Below are 22675 nucleotides of genomic sequence, written 5' to 3'. Positions count from 1 at the left end.
CAAACAATGATTTCATTTAGAGCTGATCCAGAAGACTCATACTGATGCTGCAGCAGTGTTGTGGCTCGAAGGGGCTTCGTAGCCCGAGTATGTGTCGGTCTTTCAGTCAGCGAGTGGAGCTCATGTCACCACGTATACAGTACATCCAAAATATGTTGAACTTTAATTTATACAGACATCTAAAACTGTAGATATGTAGATAATAGAAATCATGGTTTTACAAAGGACTGCTCACTAAACCATGGAAGTGCCATTAAAGACGATTCTTACAGCCTTTAGTGAGACAGCAAGTCTGAATGAATTTGTGAGTGATCCAAAATTCTGCAAAAACTATTTTTAGCTAAGCCTTAACGTTTTCCTCTGGATGAACTGCCTGATCTCTCATAGGATTGACACTAAGTTGTACATACTACAGAAATGGCAACAGGCCAGAGTTAGTCGTCACGTCAGTGGAGTTTAGCTTTTACAGGGAGCTTTCATTTCCTGCTCCTCGCACCATCCATGTTTGAATCCAGTGGGAAAAACACAGCGTGACCACGTCTTTATCGAGGCTCGCAGTTTGATGATTCTGTTTCATCTTCACATTTTTTTCACATGTCAACTCTCTTTGCTGTGTGTTTCTATTGTTCATTTCCACAACCAAAGACGTTGTAGCCACCCCTCTTTTAGCTCTCGGTCTTGTCCGTAGACGATCATCCGTTGTGTGTAGGTGGACAAAAAGCCCTTTTCTTGTTCCGGTAGAAAGATCAACATGCACACAATATTCCACATTATGACTACAGTTGAAGGCACTACTGTATCCGTTATGTAGTAAAGTACACGTGTCAAAATATTTCAGATACTGATTTTCAAAGAGAGCAACTCTGTTTTGATTACACGTGTTGATTAAACTGAGATTCCCTCAGTGTACGTAAAGGTGTGTGTGAGTGCACGTAAACGAACTCAGACTTTATTGGCCTCTGCAGACACACAGGAGGAGCACGGAGCTTTTGATGATGGTGAGAGTTTTCAGACACGAGAGCTAATTTTGTAAATAGTCTTTTATTGCCCCCCTTCCACTTCCTCTTTACACCATTGTGTTTGTTTCTCCTTGTGTGTTTTTATTTTTTTATGATTTATAACCTGTCCAGATAACACAGTGACTAGCAAGTTTTCAGATTCAGTGCACCATGAAGGAAAATGTCATGGATATTGTTGTATGTTCAAAGAAATTATATTCCATGAATTAGCCATCATTTTTAATACAAAAAACAGGATTTTGGAACTATGAAATGACCGCTTGTTACAGTGCAGTGTTTTTTTATTTTTTATTTTTTATTTTTTTTACAAAGACATAATATTACAGAAAATGGTGATGCTCCAAAATTATTTAGCATCATGAAAATTATAGAACGTTACATTTAAATTGTAGGAATACTGAGATCGCTGGCGTGCTTTATAGACAGCACACCATATTTGAAAGAAAAAAAATTCCTTGCACTTATTATTTTAGATCACACCAATTTGAAAAAGCTCTTTTTGTCCATCCTGATGTAGATTTGATGGCTTATTTCATAGCTTCAAAATGTTTTGCTGCTAAAACAGGATTTCCAAACGGGTGGTGAGATGTTGCCCTAGTCTGGATTTTTTTAAATGTTCCCTTTTATTTTAATTTGGTTAATACAGAGTCCCCCTCATCTGTTTGATTTTCAGTAACAACTTCATGATACTAATAAACAGAAAGCAGTTTATAATTATTTTGCTAATGGGCCATTTAAATAGTTGTATTTTACATTATTAAAACTCATAAATATTTTGAACATGAAATAGTAAAAACACGCTCTGTTGCTCCACACTGTATGAACCCAGTTTGTTTGTATGACATTTGGAAAATCCGACGGGCTCGTCTCACTTCCTGCTTGTGAACAGTTTTCTTATTTATACAAGAACTCATTTTGTACAGTTTTGTTAGAGGAAAGAGGTTTTGATATTTGGTTATTTTGCAAAGCCACTTGGCTACTTTTGTCTTCCTGTGCCAGAGTTGCTAAATTGTCTGTAACTTGTGTTTTTTTTATTGATTGAGATAAGATTTTCCTTCTTTCTTGGTTTTCTCTTTGAATTTGAATATGTCAATTTTTCTTTTTTTTTTAATAAAAGCCTTGTTTCAATGATTGGGTGAACTGTGTGTTTTATTATCTGTCTTATGGCAACCATTATAGTGGAGGGGCAGCAGATGGGTCGTTACCTCCTGCTGTATTAATAATTACTGTGCTGGTAAGTGTCATCATAACTCTGAGGACATTTGTATGTGTTTTTGCTGCTCAGTAGGTCAAAACTGACTTATCACCTTATTGTTTGTCCATTTTCTAAATCCACTTGTTCTGTTTAGGGTTGTGGGGGACTGAAGTCCAGAGGTGTCATTTCCACTGCGAGGGCGTGCCCTCCTGGCATTTTACAAGTTAAAAAACCCCCCAATATTTTTATTCAATTCAAGTCAATGTTCTCCTAAAAAACTTGATTTGAACATCAGTCGAAGATAAGGCAGAAAGGAGCAGTGCTTAGTAAATAAAGTATGAGGTCTGTATCAACAAAAAGTAAATGTGAAGTGACGTTGTTTTATTAATAATTATATATATTAATATGACAGAAATTTACACAACAGACTATCATTATTTTGGAAAGCCCAGTTTCATAACAATGTGTTATTTGCCAGATTGATATGAATATAAAAAGTCTTTCTGAAACCAAACGTACATCCTATCCCAGCATGCAACAGGGTGGTGGAGGGGTACCTCCTGTACAGGTCACCAGTCCATCACAGGGCTGACACACAGGCAAACCAACACTCACACTCACATTTACAACTACAATGAGTTTAGCTCATAGAATAAACTACACAGGACCTGTGCACACATGCAAGACAGTGCTTTTCATGTGTTTTATTGTTGCAATCAAATGCACACAGCTCATTGTCTTAAGAAAACAAATATATTAACTTGTGTTTGATTCCCTATACAGTTGAAACATTTCTAATAATAATAATTTTCTATCACATCCCAAAGGCCACATTAAAGTTACAATAGAAATTGCAACTGAACTAAATTATGTTGTTAGAGTATGTATGCTGCTACAAACACACAGTTTCCCTTTGTGGTTGGTTGTATCTTAGCTGAAATCCCTGTATTCAGGTTTCACTCGTACAGTATTTCCTCAGAAAATATCCATGCTCATACCTGAGCTGTTAGAATGAAAATATTTTACCCACACACACAGTAAAACATTAAACTTGTCATCTATGACAATGTGCATTAAAAACAAGTACAAAATAATCTGTGTATACTGTACATACCTGGTGTAACAGTCAGTTATTAAAGCAAACTCAACCCTGCTGAACTTGAAAGTACAGATTTCCGGAGTCTTCCCTTTTCGGCTCTGTTATTGGTGTGTTATCAACTTGTGAACCCAATGACTGTGAAAACACACCATGTCAGATGACAGGGTCACAGTGGACCCCAGAGAGGTATAAAAACAGATCAATAGGAATGGCCGAAGTACAGTGAACAACTACAGTAAGGTATTAGGTGGGTGTAGGCTATGTCAGGGCATAGTGACGAAAGCAGCTGCAGGATTGTGTAGACAAGATTACGTAACCAAAAGAACACACAGAATGCTCTCACTTGGTTTACATAGTTTTGACGCATGTACAAAAAAAACTTAGAAAGAGTGATTCATCAAAAACCGTATAGCCCTGATGTCATTTTGTTCATGAGGGTAATAAATCCAAGTGAGTTGTTGAGTTTGTTGAGAGTTCAAACAGTGCAGCTGAGAGACAGACGTATACATGTAGGGAAGGAGTGGAGGAGATGCTTTACTCGCGGCCTCCTCCAAAGATCTGTAGCAGGAAGCTGAACAGGTAGATGATGTCCAGGTAGAGGCTGAGGGTGGCAAAGATATATTCCTCTGGACTTAAAGTGTAGCGCTTGTTCCCTAGAAGCAACTGAGTGTCAAATGCCAGGAACTGTAGCAGAAGGAGAAAACAAGGAGAGTTGAAATGAGTAACAAAAAAACAACAAACTTGAAACAAAATTGAAGTTTTGATGAAGTTTCTCACCAGAGTGAAGAGGATGGCTCCTGCCACAGCATAAATGGCATGTAACCAGGGAACCTGCAGTGCAAGATAAAAAAAAAAGCGTTACAAAACACTGTTAAGGAGGATAGCATGTTAAGTGCTTTGCTAGATTATCTGTGAGTCTAATCCCTTCTCACACACCCAAATACAGCCGGCATAACCTGAGGCATTAACCTAACTGTTGTTTAACTCATCATTAATCAGCTATTTTTGACTTCTTCTGGGAATGTGTGTTGGATTGCGCTAGAACGGCAGGGTGGAGGTGAACTTACATATCCGAAAGGGACGACAATAGAGATGGTGATGGCACAGAGGAGCATGACCATACACAATGAAAACAGGACGCCCTGACAGGATGTGACGTCAATCTGCAAGAGGAGAGGAGGTTTTATTTGTTTTCTTTTACAAAATCTGTCTGTTTTGTTGTTTGAAAGCAGTACTTCTCACCTTGCTCTGGAAGCTGAAGATGGTGACAGAGAGACACACCAGAGCCGTGATTCCCAGACACAGAACCACTGATTTGGTGTTATAAAAGCTGGAGGAAGAGAAAGCAGTCACATTCATTACGGAGTCTTTTAGTCTGGAAAGGCTCGCATGAGTTGAAATCAATGCGTCAGACACCCACAAAAACACACGCCCTGCATCACAATATGTATTTACCTCGACACAAATCCCATCATGAAAGCCATGCTCAAAGTCTGAGGGAAGAAGGAAAGAAATGTTACCACAGTTAGGCTTTATGTTGAGCATATGAGTAAAGAGAATATTGTATTTTACTATGATGTGAGGAATACTCACAAACAGAACTAACAGAATGATATTCCAAGGAAACTGCCTCCTGTTTGGGTAAAAACAAAAAGAAAAATCAACTTTGTCAACTTAAATTCACAAATCTACACAGCATTATATATGTCCTTTAATGGATGTTTGTGTTGTTAGTTATATTGCCAAAAAAAGGTTACCTCAGTTCTCCACAGCAGGACAGTGCAATGTAGGTGGCAAAGAACATCAGACTGTCAAAAAAAGAAGAGAATAACGACACAAAACTTAATAAATAAGTGACGCTATAATGTCAGTCATGGTGTGGTGATGTTTCCACTTACTAAGATGCCATGTACAAGCTGGGATGAGTTTGAATAAAAAACCTCACAGGTGCGCTGTAGAGAGAAAAATTACATGGATTCAATTCATGTTTTAATCAAAGTGGAAAGACAAAAACTTTGCTTGTAAGCGGTGACACAGATCAGCAGCGGAAACACAAGAGTAGTTACCAAAATGAGAAGAGGGCAACAATTGACACGGTCACGAGCAGCTGGACCATGAGAATGGCGTAGACCTGCGGGAGGACATACATTGTGTCAGAGCAATGGACGTGATACTGTGATATTGTGTTTGTACTGGTGTCGCTGGTGTCACTGGTCTCACGGAACACATTTGTACCTTCCTGATGAAGGTCCGTCTGATGGTCTTGTCGTCCCAGGCGAACTGGGCCTCCATCTCATCATAGCCTGAAGAAAGAGGCAACATGTTTGTAGGAACTGTCTTAAAATGATACTGCAGCATTATTCCAAGAAATGAAGTCACAGGTTTGACTGGTACTAATATGACTTTTGATTATCACGATTAATAATCAATATTACAAATTGCAATGAATCAAAAAATTTAATCATGATAAACATCAACCCACTTATTGTCCATTTTATTCTTTCAGTACTTTGCCTCAAACAAGCATAAACTGTATGTAGTAAGTCGAGGTAGAACTTGAAGACGTAACAGCCAGTGTTAGTGAACATGTCAAACCACAAAGACATGAGTTTTTACCTGCAGTCACCTCCTGATAACTGGGGGGCTCATTGTCATCGCTCACCTGCTGGGATTGTGTTACGGTTAGTTGGGTCATAACAGCTTTTAATCAGATGCATTTGTATTCCCTATACACATCATGTTTACTCTCACAAACACATGAAGCAGCACAGTGCTAACTCTCCTGCAGACAGTTTCCCGACAGATTTGTCCACAAAACAGCCTCCATGTTTGATTAGTTCAAAGGATTACGATGGATGTGATGCGCCTCCATCTTTTTGTAGCCAGAATATATAACACTATGATTAAAGTACAGAGAAACCAGTGTTCACTAAATGAGCTCTTTCACACACATTAAGAAAAATATTTCATTATTTGGTTGATGATTTTTGAGCCTGGTTGTGATGTTGCCATTGAAAAAGATCAGAAACAGAAGAGCCATATCTCAAACCCACGACTTTATCATTTGTGCCTTTGTATGAGCTCATTTTATTTAGTATCTTTTAGAGTAAAAGATAAAAACTCAAGCAATTACATTAAATCAAAAATGATTATAATAATATAATAATAAATAATAATAATGTATTACAAAGCTGTAGTGTAACTATAAGGCAGGAAAGTTAGAAACATACCTTTCCCTTTTTCATTATTTTTCCCTCTTCGCACCTTTATGTTGCTGATGATGAGGAAGACTATTCTGAAGTCACAGGTCAAATATTTTTCTTTAAATCCAAACTATGAAAACGCTCAGCTCCTAGTCTCTTGTTTAAAGGGGTTTGTGAGGTCCAAAGCACTGCAAGTTGCAAGCAAAAAAGGTTGTTTGTAGAGTAGTTGTTGCTTTGAATTAGTCTCCAGTGTGCGGATTACACTGAAGCTTTATAGGCCTCCATGCGGTTAATCTCTCTCTAACCCTGATCCCACGCCACCCCTATACTCGGCTTAATGAGGTCGTTCTAGCAAAGTCCAGGTAGTTCCAAAACACTGAGATGAAGCCAGACCGTACCACTACTGTAGCTAACCAGGGGTGTCGTTTATGTCTCTCTCTGCTGGCACAAACTGTCTCAACAGTGTTCCAGGACAGTTAATCATCCTGCTGCTCACCAGAAATACTCAAATGACTTACACATCTGAATTACATATGCATTACGTAATTATTCTGCTCCACTTTAGGGAGAAAATGACACAGATATAGAGGATATGTGATAATCAGCATGTGCATATTTATATTATATAGGAATATATTATCAAAGCAAAACCAACAACCCCTGCCCATGTGAATTTGTTTATGTACACTGTTGCCATGTCATTTATTTAAACATTGTCTTTTTTAGCAGCACAGCAGTAATCTAGTGAACTTATGACATCATGTTTTTGTGTAAGAGACTGGTTTAGTAACAAGCGCATCAGACTAATGAGATTGAAGTTAAGAACATTATGTAGCGCACACTTAACCTTTAAAAACAGCAATAATGAGATGTACCTGCGAGTGTGCACCTTTGATCTACTTTTACTAATATTCATCTTACTGTTATCTGCTTCACCAAGGAGACAACAACACCGACATGATGTAGGGCCCCAAATAAATGATATATAAATAATAATATAATAATAATATATAATATGATATGTATATGTGTATATATATATATATATATATATATATATATATATATATATATATATATATATATATATATATATAAAGTAAGGACACGCTGATCACATTTTAATGACAGTCCACTGACAGTCATTTCAAATGAAGGTGAAAAGTCTGCTACATAGTTATTTAGTGCTGCTACATAAACTGTGACATCCATGATGATACAGTGATACAGTTTACAACTGATAACGTTATCATACTTTAATGTTTACCAGGAAATATGAGCTGTATTCGAGCAAAAAAAAAAAAAAAAGAAGAAATTTGAAACCACAAAGCCAGTGTTTCCATTCATTCATTCAGTCGGTCAGTCAGTCATTCACAGTGGAGCAACTGTAGGATTTACATACGTCATTACATCAATTTAGTTTTCTACATTTGAAGTATTAGTGCGGGTCAAAACATACTCAATGAATTACTTCGTACAAAACAATGAGAAAAGCAAGATTAAACAAATCCTGAAACTAAATGGTAAAATGATTTTAAAAAAGACAACCAAATTCGGAATGAAATAAATGACGGTTTTTAAATCCAAGTTACTTCTGCAAAAGTATACCAGATACCACAGTAAATTCCCTCCAGTCCTCAGTCCATAAAACATGTTGAAGTTAGTACGTCTGTATATGCTTCCTTCTTGTAGCCACTAGATGGCGTCAGCAGACAAGAATATATTTCTATAAGTATGATGCGAGAAAGGACCTGTGCAAGACACATAGTATGTAATAATACTGTTGCTCAAATACCTTTGCTTCTTTGAACAGGAAAGTTAGCAGATCTTTGGACCAGATTAGACCACATGCAGTCTGGCTCTTTTAGTATTGATAGTGGAGTGTCAACACATAAACCACACCACCTCTCAGTCCCAACCAGACTCTGTCATCCAACAAGGTAATCAAAAATATTATGAACACTTCTTGTTATTGTCCAACTCAGTAAATATTATATATTACAACACAAGCCGTTTATAACTAAACTTCAAACATGATGATTATTCTGAAGATAACAGTATTACGGCCAATTTATATTTGAGCATTTAAAAAATCAAGTTACACTGAGAAGCCTTCACTGAATTTGGTGCATAGATACTGAATCATGAAAAGTCAGGGTTTTTCGTTTTATGTTACAATGAGTAAGAACAGCAAGACATTTATAATTAATTGAGTTACATTTTAAAGTAATATAAGAGGGGAGCAGGTTAGAAATGATACTGGTCCATTGATAAAACAATCTCACCATAAGGTTTGAAGATCTACAATTCCATGATGATGACTTGGCAAACTCTATCTGCTGATATGATCAAAAGCTCCAGATCAGCTACTGAACAGACCTCGTGTTTAGATTGTTTTTCTGTTGTTTCTGAGATCAAGAATGAACTTTGCACCTCAGGCATGCTGGTCCGGGTCTCAGCCCTTTGAGATACCCTTTGATACACCACAGAGATGCTGACTGTTTGTTGTTTAAGGAACCACAAACCTCTATCGTTACATTGGTTTATGCTGTTGTGCGGTAAGAGGTGGTATTATTGTATTATTATTGTGGTTTCAGTGATAGTCCTGGTCCCTGTGTCTAATCATAAAATAATGTCATGGCCAAAATGTGTTCTTGTTGTTATCGTCCTGTCCAGTAGGTGGCATGTGAAGACCTCAACACGATTCATAGAAATCACTGGAACACTGGTTGTGTCACAACTTACTGTAGAAGAGTTTTTTTCTTCCTGATGCAGCACTGAGAAGCAAAGTTTGGCTGAGTTCAAATAAAAATGGAAGGCAGAGTGCAGCTTTTGGCCGATGCTCATTTTTCATATCTTGGCACTGTGAGGGAGATACATGTTGTTGTGTTGTTGTTTAGAGCCGGTTTTACTGCCGGAGAATCACCTGATGTGGAGGCGATGTATTGCTTTTATCCAGTTGTTGAATTAACACCAATATACCGGTGGATATGTGTCTCCTGATATTCACACGAGGAGTCGCAGGCTCTCCTGAATGTTTGAACTAAAAATATACAAAAAGGGCAGAGTACTCAATCATAATAACCTCAGAGGGAATATTACTTTTTGCTGTAATACTTTTTGCCTACCATTTTGCTGTATACAAAAAGGATATGCATTTGTCTGACGTTAGCAGTAAGTATCTACATATAAATCACAAACATGTGCAGATGATTTGGAGGCTTCTGAAGGCCAGAGTTGCTGTTTATGGATAATGTTCCCAAACATTTATGCCAATACGTTTTCCCTAGGCTTCCTAGTAGACTGTCGTGGTGAGGGCTTCTCCTTGTGCCTCCATAACATTTGCATACTCACGTCACAAATTTACCTACAGTGTCATATTCGCATATATCACTGAACAGGATCCATCTTAGTTGATAGTCTCTCTCCCAGTGGCTGCCTGTTGTCTGTGTTGGTGCAAAGAATGTGACCTTGTGTTTACTGAAGTGCGAAACTCTTTGAAATCACATTTACTTGTTATCACACACACTCAGAAATCAAGTGGTGTTTCTCATTAGCAATAAAGCCCCAATGGCTCTCAGACCTGGAGCATGATTGGCTGATTGCTTCTGTTGCTAGGCTACGGCTCCATGGCATGCCTCGGCAACGCTGACGGTAGCATCGCATTAAGGGGTAAAAATGAAAAAAAAAGAGGAACACAAGGGAAAAAATGCTATATAACGTTATTTAATAATGGTACTCTATGGTGTGACCATAAAACATTTACAAAATATTCACAAGATGATGCAGTCAGTTGACAATACATTTATTTCAATTATATATCTTCAAATAAAAAGTTTATACTCAGAGCGCAAGGTCCAAACGCTGCTTTCTCTTTGCAGTCTGTGGAGCAATCTATTATTTGTGACATCATACAATAATTCAATACTAACTTCATTTACATGTCCAAAGAATCTGCAAACTAACATGGGTACGAACCAAAGAATAAAGGTTATATACAAAATTTACAACAAAACACCTTCGCATATAACCCATCAGACACGGTCTAAAATGACCAATAATTTCTCCCTGATTACCGCATACAAATACAATGCAACTTGCTCTCATTTATTAAAAATGTTATACACTTCTCAATCACAAATGGGTGATTTTCATAAAGGTTTCCCACATGGAGACATGTTGTGAAAATAGCTTATGTCATTTCAACAGGGCAAACACAAACCATCCTCCCAACTGTGTATCAGACATTTCTATTGCTATGTTATATATTGATTTAAGAGGTCTTCTCAATGTATGGAAAGTGCCCTTTACACATTGTAGCATGAATGCACTGTAAGAAAATCAGTGTTGGTGAATGTTTGTAGATGTTTTTTCACGGGCGTACGTGCTTCCCTGTTGTTAGCTTTGTGAGCTGGGATCGGAGGACAAAGTCTAGTGAGGAACAACACAGGCTCGTTCTTCTTTTTGGTCTTCAGAACAAGAACTGGCTCTGATGAACTCCAGGAGGGAGCGGTGATGACTTGGTGGCCTGATGTTGACTCGAAGAACCCAAGGAAGAACACAGTCTATGTTTAGATAGTTTTTTTTTTAGCAACCCTGGAAACAACTGGATGAGGAATCGGCTAGAGTTCAGGAGCCTCCGCCTCCTGCTGTGCTGACATCCTTCACTGATATGTTTTCCAAGCTTGCTCTCTCTCACAGTGTCAGACTTGGCACAGCTCCCACAACAACTGTCCATCATGCGTAGGCCAGTGTACGGTATGTGGCGGGCCAGGCTTGCGTGCGGAGCAGGGAGGCTCCCCAAAGCAGATAACCTCAGTAAGCTTTAGCTCTCTGAACTCAAGGATCGATGCGGAAAGCTAAAAGCTTGTCAGAGTGTTGGTTGTTCAGGGTGCGCAGGTCCGGCAGACGTAGCAGCAACTTTGGGAAGAGGGTGCTGTTGTCTGGGCGGCGACTGGTGATAAGGGAGCGCAGAGCTTTTATTAGGTTCTCCTGCAGCTGTTCCACTGCTCCCACCTCCACTATACCAGAGCGATCTGGGGAGAGGAAGGAGGAATAGGTTAGACCTCGTAGACATTGAGCAAATGTGTGCATACAGTATGTGTTTCTGTGTGTGGGTGAGTATGGGTCTTACCAGCTGAAACCAGCACAACAGCCATGAAAAGCGCCATCTCGTCAGGCTCCAGACCCAAAGATCCGAGCTTCTCGCTGAATTCAAACATGGCGTCCAGTAAGCAGCCCATGCCCAGAGCCCTCAGTGATGCCAAAGAGTACGTCTGCCCATTGAGGAAGGTCACCGTCCTCTCCTTGGGGTCAAACAGTGAGCAAAACCTCACCATTAGGACCTGTGGAAAGAATCAAACCAGATCAGCAACAGAAAAGACTCCAAAGGATAAGAAAGGAGGTAAAGAACAGCTGCCACCGTCCAACCAACAAACTCTATTTAACTGGATGTACCTGGAAAGTGCCGGATTTGAGCAGCATGACCTGATCATGCTGGCTGAGAGTCTGGAAGCCCGGGATGCTCTTAGCAAACTCCACCACTTCTTTAACAGCAGGGGTGAAGCACTGGGAGAAAGACTCCCACACCTCCTGACTGGAGCGACTGGCCGGAGCCACTGGACATGAATTGAGTGGACATGCCTGCAGGAGAGACCGAGAGGAGAGAGGACAGGAAGTGTTATGGACTTTTTATTGACATTAAATTGATACATAGTCAAATAGTCATTAAGGAAAGGGGCTCACCAGCACTTTGGCTCCTCCATTCAGCTTCCAGGGGCAAGGACTTTGGTTCTGGGAATCTCTGGCTGGGTAACTGTTCTGATTGACAGAGTAGGAGTGAGATGATAGGCGGCCAGTGACGGGGCACCGATTCTGATTGGAGGAGAAGGCGTGCCTGGCATTGTCGACACTGGAGTTTTCATTGTTGGTGTGGGCGACAGGGCAGCTTGTGGGGATGTGGTAGCTTGATGTCAGGTTTGCCTGCTCCCCCTGAACTGTGTGCTGAGTCTGGGTTGCTGAGTGTGACAGAGAAGGCTGCTGTACTGAGCTGTTCTGGAAAGACGAAGAGCCGATGTTGTCGTTGCCGGCAGCCATCTTGAGTGGTTTCTCGTCACTGTTCATTAAATTGCTGCGGTAAGACTGCGATACGGAGCCCGCTCCTTCATTGGTCTGGTTCTGTGGACTGCAGGGGGCATCGGCAGGAGGCGACATCTCCATTTCCATGGAAGCTGGTTCGTTGAGACTGTTCATGTAGCTCTGCATCTCATCCAATAGTCTCTGCTTCTCCCGTTTGGGAATACGCCCAAAACGCACAGCTGAGGACAAGCAGAAGAGAGCATCCTCTGTTAGCATTTACTGGCATCAAGCATTGACATCACTGCCAGCTGCTTACTGGCAGCACTTTGATTGACACACTGAACAGCAGAAACATTCAAACAATACAGAGAAACAACCACTTCCTGTCTGATGGATTCTACATCTGACGCTCAAGATGTAATCTCTATGTGGATTACTAATCTGGAAATCTCTCTACTGTCTCTGGCTATTCTGTGTCCATCACAGCTGTTACACCACAATACGGACACTTAAGCCTTCATCTCATCCCACCGCCTCATCCTCCTCTCCAGCCTTTACAATCCTCCCTTCCCCCTTTTCAATTCTGCACCTCCACTGACAGCCCTATTTATAGCACGCTGTTTGCTACACCACCTCCCCCAGTCGAGCACTAGCTCTCTCTTTTTCTGTGGAAGTAGGTCACTGGGTCAACAGCACTGAACTTCATGTCATTTTCAACAGAGTGAGTGACAAGTGGAAAGGTAGGTAGGCAGGCAGGTAGGTAGGTAGGTAGGAGAGGTGAGGAGACAAAGGGCTGAAGGTGGAAAACTGGATGATCAAAAATTCATTTGTGAGCAGACATCATGTTGTCAAGTCAAAGACATGACATGAATAGTGGCTTTGAGGCTATATCGTATTATTGTTGTGGGCTTGTAGAACCAACAGAACATTTCTTTTTAATTCGATTGGTGTGCATATGAAAACATGTAAAATATGATTATTAATAATAAAGTTTCCCTGCTGTGATCTGACGAAATAGCAGGTGATTTTTCACTCCCACATTTTGGCTTTTTTGGGTCAGCTAAAAATGTTTGCTCCAGAAAAAAGCATGATTTATTATCACCTAGTTTAGCCACATCCCAAGAGATCAGAGTCCTGCGGTGGAATAATGCAGTAGAGCAGATTAAGTGTTATTTTAATTTCAAGTCGAGCACTGCAGGTTTTCATGATTCAAAGGAGCAGAATGACATTATGCCTCAAATTATTATTTGTAAATGTCAGTCTTGGGAAAAAAAATAGATAAGGCTGATCATCTTGGTGAACACGTGGGGTAATCAACAACTTTGTGCCCCAATTTCCCAAAATAAACTGTATTTGTCACAGTTTCTCCATGACTGATGACTACTGGGACTCTAGAGCTCCACTTGCCATAAATCAGGCAGCAGGGGAAAGAGAGAGGAAGACAGAGGGGCAAAAAAGACAGAAGGAGGGGAATGGAGAGAAAAATGAAATTCTGTGTTGAGGAGTGAGACCTGCTTGAGGACAAAGTTTTTGTCAAAAGCTACAACAGGATTCTTAATTTTGACTTTTTAAAAACATTCTGTGAAGCTTTAACATGTAATCCTCCATGGATCAGATGAACCCCTCTCCTCAACACATGAATTTCAGTTTTAGTTGCCATATGTCTAAATATCTTTAACACCGTCTCTCACCATCTCTGGACATGCCCACGGAGAGACACTTCTTAAAGCGGCAGTGCTGGCACCGGTTTCGGTTCATGCGCATGATGAGACACTTTTCGTTCTTCACACACATCTTGTAGTGGATGTTCTGCTGAATGCTACGTCTGAAGAAACCCTGGAGAAGGAACAAAAAGAATAAAGACTTTGAAGAGTGTCTTTTGAGGCAATGTGTGTGTGTGTGTGTTTGTATCCACTGAAAAGAGATACATGACATGATACTATCTTTGTTCTGTCTCACCTTGCAGCCTTCGCAGGCATGCACGCCATAGTGGAACCCAGATGCGATGTCCCCACACACCTTACACAGAAGCACCATACCTCCGCTCTCTGTGAAAGAGGCAGACATTCATCATCAGAGAGAGAAATACAACAACAAAGTGCTGGCAGGTAAAGATAGAGGAGAACAGAAAGGAGGGACATGAGCCGGTACTTACTGGTGAACGTCCCAGTGAAACCACAAGGTCTTTTGGCCACTGTGGGATGGTTGTAGGTTGCCGATGATACCGTTGTTACTTGGGCAACGGGAGCATTGTTTACTTCAGGAAACTGGAAGACCATTCTCGGGGAAGGAGTTCCTCCCCCTTGTTCCCCTCTCTGCTTCAGGGGCCCAATCTCCTGAAAGGAGACACCCTCTGGGGATGAAGGCTGCGAGTGGGAGGAGGGCGACTGGGTCTGGTATCCACTTGAAGGACTGCCAGGACTCGGGCTGGCACTGCCGGACGAGCCAGCGTACAAGATAACACCACCTGGAGGAACAGAGAGGGGCAAAAAAAAAAGAAAAAGAAAACTCAATTCACTTCATCTTCATCTGGGTCAGTGTTCGCATGCACAATGTGAGTGGGAGTGCAAGTGTTGAGCAATGCTCTACTTTGATTTAGTGAGCTTACTTGGCAGAGTTTCACAAACACACACACAACCCTGAACATGTTGGACACAACAGAAATTTGATCTGATGAATAATTTAGAAAAAATGTCACAGCTAGAGCAACAACAATTCTGACCTGGATACCTGTGTCTTTCGGTTTCATATCAGATTAGTGATATATATATATATATATATATATATATATAAATGAGTTTTATGTGAATAAATAATGGTAAATACACAATGACCAGGCTTTCTACAGACGTTACATTTCTGTGATACAATACCCTACCATGTATCATGAAGTATCAAAACGAGGATATTATACAAACATCACAGCAAATGTATAATAGGAAACACCATGAAATGTTTATCATAATATGACAGTAAGTCACTAGATATTCACAATGTGCACCATAGACATGCTATGAACAGGCCTTTGTTTATGGATGTCACAACGAGTCGGAACTGCCCTATTACCCCTCAACACAACACCCATCCGCCCCCTTGTTTTCCAGACAGTGTTCTTCCCTGCAATACGAAAGACTGCCCCTCACGTGCAGGCTGAGCCAGCCAGCTCCCTGCCTGCTTGCTCTCAGCATAGAGCCTTTCCTCCTCTCCCGCCCCCTCCCTTCTTCTCTATTCTCCTCCCCTCCTCCTCCTCCTCCGCCCCTCCCTCCCCTCTTTGGCTGCGGGCCGGCAGACCCATCTATCCGCCAGCCACCTGACCGGGAGCTCACATGGACTCTTGACACAGTTCCCGCCCGGCTCACAAGGCTCTTTGCGCAGTCCCGTGTAGACAACAGCAGCAGTACAATAACAAGCGCTAGGGCAGATCACGTTTGGAATAGAGAGGGCTTTAATGCTGTGACTACAGACGTAGGGGGAGGCAAGCAGGGCACAGCTACCTTAAGTCGCTGCATTCCACAGAGTCACTGGAAACAGTCACGTTGTTGCTGGCCAGTATTTTGACACATTAAAATAATTTTAGTCAATTAAAGTGAGCTTTTCATTATGAATTTATATCACAGGCTGACATAATTCTTTTGATTTAGAATATCAGTGATGAGAATCGAATCTCTACTAATGCAGACATTAATGATTTCAAGAATATTATGTATGTTTCTGCTCCTTTCCTCAGTTCAGTGTTTGCCCTACTTTTTATTTGCCGTCAGATTACTGTGTCAGGTGTCTAAATACCTTGGCATAAAAACCTGCCAACCAAAACGTTTCCCATGAGCAGAAATGGTATGATTACACTTTGTGGGTCACCATCAGACAGATAGAGATTTCCAACACAGATTTGTAACACAGTTTATATCGGTTGTCTGCTCTACTCAGCCCAACAGGTTACTGCAGTCACGCTAAGAGATGACTGGTCTAATTGTCGTGGCAGTGTTATTTGAAGTATCTAAATATCCTTGGATTGTCTACACTGTCATTCTGCGAACATTTCCTCTCAAGGACCTTGAGTCATCAGAGAAAAAGCCTCCCTCGTCTCTTGTGCTCGTCTCCTTGAGAAAACACGTGCTGCATTTCTGTTTAGCTCTAAGTGCCTCCTTAATTCCACCGCTCACACGTGTCAACACTGAATGCAAGGTACTCTGGTGGCTTGTGTGTGGTGGCAGCTCTGGTATCAGAGCAGACTCTGACTTCACTTTACACACACAAACATGCACATGTGCAGTTTCCTGTGTGTGTTTGTGTGTCTGTGTGAGAAAGATAAAAGCTTTATGGACATGTGTATCACCTGCAGAGGGCAGGGTCTCACCCTACCGTCACACCAACTCCACACCCACTTTCTACATTCACAATCTCTGCCCCCTCTGCTGTAAAAACATTCCATATTCTGTGTCCTTGTAACCATTTCCTGGAATCCAGTTTGACTGGGTGCCAGAACGAGCTCTGGGAATATCATCCCTGCTGTACTCAGGCACAGGTTACAACATGTGACCTGCGGATACACATAGAGCAATAAGAACTACAGCATAAACAAACTGCTCCACAGCCCCTCCTTTTGCCAGTCCTCCATGACTTTCCCCTCTCGTGTGTTCCCACCCCCTGGGTATGCATGCATGGCAGGCAAACTGTATAGACATCATGTACATATCATGTCTGGGGGGGGAGACGCCCCCTCTTAACTCAAACTAGTCTGTCCTCTTTCATGAGAACAATTACAACTGTGCATGGGCAGTAAGCCCCACTCCACGTGAAACAGCTGGCCTCATGTCATGTGTCTATTTATGAAGCGCTTTCAAGGAGGATGGTGCTCTGAAGGCAACAGAGGGCAAAATTTGCTTTATATCACATGAACCTCCAATGATCTTTTATTGCTATATACAGAGACATTAATGATTCCATTGTATGTTGTTCCAGTTTGAACTTGTTTTTAAGGAGTTCTGTAGTTCAAACATTTAAGAGTTTTACATGTAGGTCTTGTGGGTTCACCCATACATACGTGACAGACTAGAAGAAGCTGGTTATACTCAATCCTTAGATAGAAATACTATCTGTAACCCGAAACAAGCTCGGCTATTAATGTGAATTAGCTAACAAGGAATCTGGTTTCAGGACTGGCATCGGAGCTCAACATTAAGCTTATTGTTCCTGTTAGCATGAATGACGCATTCATCTACTAAAAGGCAGAAGGAGTAGGATTTTCCTAAAAAACAGTGTGCAGTCTCATACAAAAAGAATCCCTTTCAATCATCGCTTATGACCCACTAAAGTGTGTGGCGGTGTCTGTATCTGCAGAGACTCAGTATTTTTGTATTTTCTTATTTTGCTGTGTTCGGGACGTTTCTGGGAGTCAATCTTTGGGCAGTGGGTGTGTAGCCCACAGCCAATAACAGTAGGGTGTTGGGTGTGAGTGGGCGGGACTACTAAAAAAAGGTAGTGACCAGCTGCCAGATCGTAAGCACGCATCCAAGAGGAAGCTACTGTTGTTGTTGAGCAGGGGCCAACTTTGAATGTTTACAAATCGCAACGGACAAATCCTACTCATTCTGCCTTTGAACATATTGCCAGTTTTTATGTTTATATAAAAAGATACTAGCCTGTATATTTGTGGCATCTTTTTCATCATTATAGACCTTTTAGGTCACAAAGTCAGCTCTCTGAACACTGGAGGTTACATTAGGGGCGGTCATTGGTCATGGTCATCCCTTGACATCCTTGACAAAGTCACGTTACCATGGAGTCACGCTCATCATCCCAGACACAGAACTATACTCAAGTTATTAAGTTAGGTTGTTCATGAAGTTGAAGGGAGAGCCTAGAATGCCCTACAATACGCTAACTAGGTTCATATTGATTAAGGCACTCGTTGATGATTCCAGTATGTAGTGATGACTTTGACTGCTATAAAACTTAACATATTGCCTTCACAAGTTGGAGGAAATAAGACATCGATTAGGGCCTCCTCCATGAATCATGTGAGGCTCAGCACACTGATCCACAGCTTCATCTATGATACATTTTATTGACCTTTGTTTATGTTGTCAATGACAAATTGTACCAGCAAGGTTTAATTTGTGAATACTGCTATTGCTCAATGTTAGCACAATAATGGTTCATTGTTAAATTAAAAGTGTTATACTACCACCGAAAAGGGGTAAGAAAGAACAAGAACTGGTTAGCCATGACACCCAAAACCCAGTTCGACTGGAGCCAAACGTATGTCACCAAACAGTGGTACTTTACGTTTAATATGGTCCACTGTAACTACTAATGCACATTTCAAACCAGATATTGTAACCAAGACGAGAGAAAAGGCTCCTAAACTTCCCTGACCCACTGACCAAGCTACCAGCGAAGAAAGGGAGAGGGAGAGGAATCCCCGTGCGAGCTGAGCTCGAGCAGGACGCGCGCGGTGGAGGGGAGCGACCGAGAGGGGCGGGGTGCTAGGGAATCAAACGCTGCACGTGGATGCTGAGGTTGTATACACGTGCTGTCAGCTCGAGGCGGGGTAACTGCGTATTAAAAATCAGGCGCATGATTCCCAACATTATCACGACTGTTTCTACCCAGGGTGCACTGGGGCGGAGAGCACACGAAAAGACATGACAGTCATAATGGTCATCCGCTGTTCAAGGACGTTATAATATCTGTCTATATTTGCTATAATGTTTCTGTTGGTAGCCTATTTATGTGGTATTATACGTGGTGGCGTCATCGTGCTTGCCCTGATATGGTATCCATTGAAATTATATTTTAGCGCTTATATTGCAATCAACATTTGATTGCTGGTTCAGTCCGTATCTGTGCAGTTCTATATAAGGAGTGCTGTATCAGAAATTCACACAGACGTTAATGTTGTGTGTTGTATCCATTACAGTATTGAATCTATTACTGAACCACGGAGTTCACGGGGAATGGGCTAAAACTGATATCGACTGGTTCTCTTGTTTCATGAGAAATAGGACTCGTTCGTCATCAGCTCCCCCTGGGCTTAGACCTACATTTAGATCATGATTCAAGTCCTGGCAGAACCGGATATTTACTCTGAGTACTGCTGTTAAAAGTCATGGCCAGTAGGCTGCATTGATGCACTTTGGCACCGGTTACTTGTTTTGAGTCAGTGGGCGTGCCTGTTCCTTGACATAGCCTACTCACATGTGTTTTGGAAAGAGCGGCGCTTCAGCCAGAGATATTAATGAGCAGCCAAGTGAAATGACTCACGCACTGCAAAGTTACAACTTCCCGTAAATGCGTCAGTTGTTACTTGTTCGGGACGCTTTTAGTTGGCCATAGCAGCTCCGTCTGAACTGCAGCACATACTGCAGAGTGTGGCAGTGTTTCACCTCGTCTGACAGTCGATAACAAGAGAGTAACGACAATAAGATAATACGACACAAGGCTACTGTGGAAATACAACGTGCCCGGTCAGAGGGGGCATTTTAGGTCGCGCTTCACATGAGTTTGTTTACATGCAGAGAATCGGAAGTCCGCCGCAAAGACTGACTAGAGAGGACTTCCCCCTCCCGTGCTCAGCTCACTCACTCAAAACTCTCAACTGTCTGCAGCCCAGAAGCACTTGGCAGCGTGCCATATGTTACACAGCTGAATTACAGTTAAAAGCCTGCCATATTCACCCCAAAGTATATATCATTCCTGAGCGTGCGGCTGTCAGCAGTGAGATTCCCAAAAGCTCCACATTATGTTTAAAACACAGACATTGCAAAGCCGATATATGTGTTCTAACTTATACTGGGTGCATTATAGTGTTTCAAAATGAGATACAGTGGAACAGAAAAATAAAAGCATCAACCCATTTCTACGCTCGCGTGGCGCTATAATAAGCAGGTTTTTTTGTAGATATAGACTGATGCAATTATACATAATGGACAGTGCTGATGAATCATTTTTATTATCCAATACATTTGCTATCCAAGGATGATATTTGATGTAGAGAAGTGCAATGGCATCTGCTCCCATAATGCACCATTGCCTGCTTCTTTTAAATTGCTGCTGTTTGGCATTGACATTATTTTTCCAGTAAATAAAGACATGCAGTGGAGTATAAAGCTTACTTACCACCAGGACTATTTTCCATGTTTCCCAGTCGGTCGATGTTGATCATTTCTTCCGTGCTGTTCAACTGTGGACGTTTAATGCTGGACTGACTGCCTTTGCTTGAGACCGAAGAGTTTCGTTGATGTAGACCTGGGTGAAATAGTTACTAATTGCCAAGGCATAGAGAGTGTATCCAAAAGCTCAGACCAACAGCAGTGTGCGCAGAGCATTGGGGGGTTCTTGACAAAAAATGCCGGTCACCGAAGAAAAAGTAAACGAAATATTTTTAAAAAAGGAAATTAGAGCAGATCTCGTGCTGATCCAAATAACCTCCGAGGTGAGTAGATGCACGGGACTCTCCGTCTGCGCACCTTAAGATGCCAGGCTGTTGTGAGAATATCACTGTATGGGGCTTCTCTAAATTACAGCGCGTTTAGCTGCTTGCCATGTACAGTCACCATTAAAACATGACCAGAGTGGAAGTAGTTTAAACACTCCCCGCTCATCAATAAGCAACACGCGTCCTAAAATAACCAGCACGTTTTCAGGTGCCTGAGAAATGTGACCAGTTTTTTTCTTTTTGTGTGCCCCGTCAACCGCCTGTTTGTTGATGTATATCAGGGATCTCTCTCTCTCTCTCTCTCTCTCTCTCTCACTGTGTCACGCTCTCTGAAAACATTTCACCCACCTCCTCTCCTCATGCCCCCACTCTTTTTACTCTGTCTCACTTTTTCATTGGCCGAGAGCCGCGCGTGGAGACGGCACATTGGGCTCGTTCGACTTTGGAATGCTGGTTAAAGCTCTGCAGCATGTGCGCATGGCATGTGAGCTCACGCTGCCCTACTGACACACATTTTATGCTAATGAGCAGCCTGGGCTCGGTGATAAGAAAACGAGGAAACGAGGAAGAGAGAGGCAGGGAAAGAGAGAGGTCTCACTCCTGCCTCGTTTCCCGTCTTCTCTTACAGTTTCGTTGTGTGCTACAGACCACAATAGGGTTTAATGTCTTAAGAGAAACCATTATTGATAATGGCGACACCGAGTGAAGACCAATGATTTACCTTTGTGTTGAAGGCAGGATGTGAAAGCACCGCAAAGGTGATAAGTCCATTTATTTTTCAAGATGTTATTGGAAAGAATCTAGTGAGGGGTACACCGTTAAGATTTTAGACACGCTTCTATAGATGTAGCAGGCATATTTGGGCTAAGCAAAAATCCCATCAGGCGTTTTGTTTTCTATGTTTAATTGTTAGGCCTTTCGTCTACTAACTAACCCATCCCACCACTGCTGCTGCTTTAACATTTTCATTTACTTTTGATGAAATATAATAGTAAATATAATATAATAATAATTTGTTTTCTTTCATTTTAAAATTCATAATTTAAAATAGGAATAGATCAAACTTTATTGACCCCCAGGAGACAAATTCAGCATTGCATCCGCATAAGAAACAGATCAGAGGGAGGTGGGAACATATGTCACAGGTAAGTAGAAAAAATATGCAAATAACAAATAAATCAAAGTTAGAAAGCTATAAACAAAACATTACCATATGCCAGTTTGCATTAATGAAATGTAGGCATATGTGCAAAATCAATACTGCAGTTCTCTGTAATTTAGCAGGGAAGGCACGTGGACAGGCTTTGACATATTCACCTCACGTTGTGGTATAATGCTTTGTTTTTGTACTTTCTCTGTCGTATCTTTTTTTTTCATTTGGAATACAAAATAATAAAAGAAGAAAGAAAAATTCTTCCAAATAAAAAAATGATGAGACAGAGAAGGTAAAAAAACAAAACATTACACTACAATGTGAGGTGAATGTGTCAAAGCCTGTCCACGTGCCTTCCGTCCTAAGGGCAAACCTGCTTGAGCAGAGCGCACGCGCAAAGGCTGACGCCCACATTCTCAAACCGGAAACCGGTGCAGTCTTTGACTAACGAGTTGCTGTCTTTTGCAAACATAGACGATCTGTGCCCG

At 41.3% G+C, this 22675-nt stretch overlaps 2 protein-coding genes across 3 annotated transcripts; both read right to left on the bottom strand.

Moving 5' to 3' along the window:
• Positions 1-3847: 3847 nt before the first annotated feature.
• On the bottom strand, positions 3848-6558 carry faim2b (Fas apoptotic inhibitory molecule 2b). Of its 2 annotated transcripts, none has more exons than XM_070903142.1 (12): positions 6544-6558; positions 5930-5978; positions 5549-5616; positions 5380-5444; positions 5212-5265; positions 5071-5121; positions 4907-4946; positions 4769-4806; positions 4556-4643; positions 4381-4476; positions 4091-4144; positions 3848-3997 (listed from the first exon to the last, which is right to left on the bottom strand). In XM_070903142.1, the coding sequence occupies exons 1-12, from the start codon at positions 6556-6558 to the stop codon at positions 3848-3850; spliced, it is 768 nt and encodes a 255-aa protein (XP_070759243.1). The 2 variants fall into 2 exon arrangements, with proteins under 2 accessions (XP_070759243.1, XP_070759244.1); XM_070903143.1 differs by having other exon boundaries at positions 5930-5975.
• Positions 6559-10226: 3668 nt separating this feature from the next.
• Positions 10227-21181, bottom strand: LOC139282421 (nuclear receptor subfamily 1 group D member 1-like). The gene is made up of 8 exons (XM_070902124.1): positions 20716-21181; positions 14750-15061; positions 14554-14642; positions 14286-14430; positions 12262-12833; positions 11974-12159; positions 11651-11861; positions 10227-11552 (listed from the first exon to the last, which is right to left on the bottom strand). The coding sequence occupies exons 1-8, from the start codon at positions 20759-20761 to the stop codon at positions 11356-11358; spliced, it is 1758 nt and encodes a 585-aa protein (XP_070758225.1). The 5' UTR covers positions 20762-21181; the 3' UTR covers positions 10227-11355.
• Between the last annotated feature and the right edge of the window lie 1494 nt (positions 21182-22675).

This window comes from Enoplosus armatus, chromosome 3 (genome assembly GCF_043641665.1).
Source record: "Enoplosus armatus isolate fEnoArm2 chromosome 3, fEnoArm2.hap1, whole genome shotgun sequence".
NCBI lineage: Eukaryota > Metazoa > Chordata > Actinopteri > Centrarchiformes > Enoplosidae > Enoplosus > Enoplosus armatus.
This window is presented reverse-complemented; position numbering and strand designations above follow the sequence as displayed.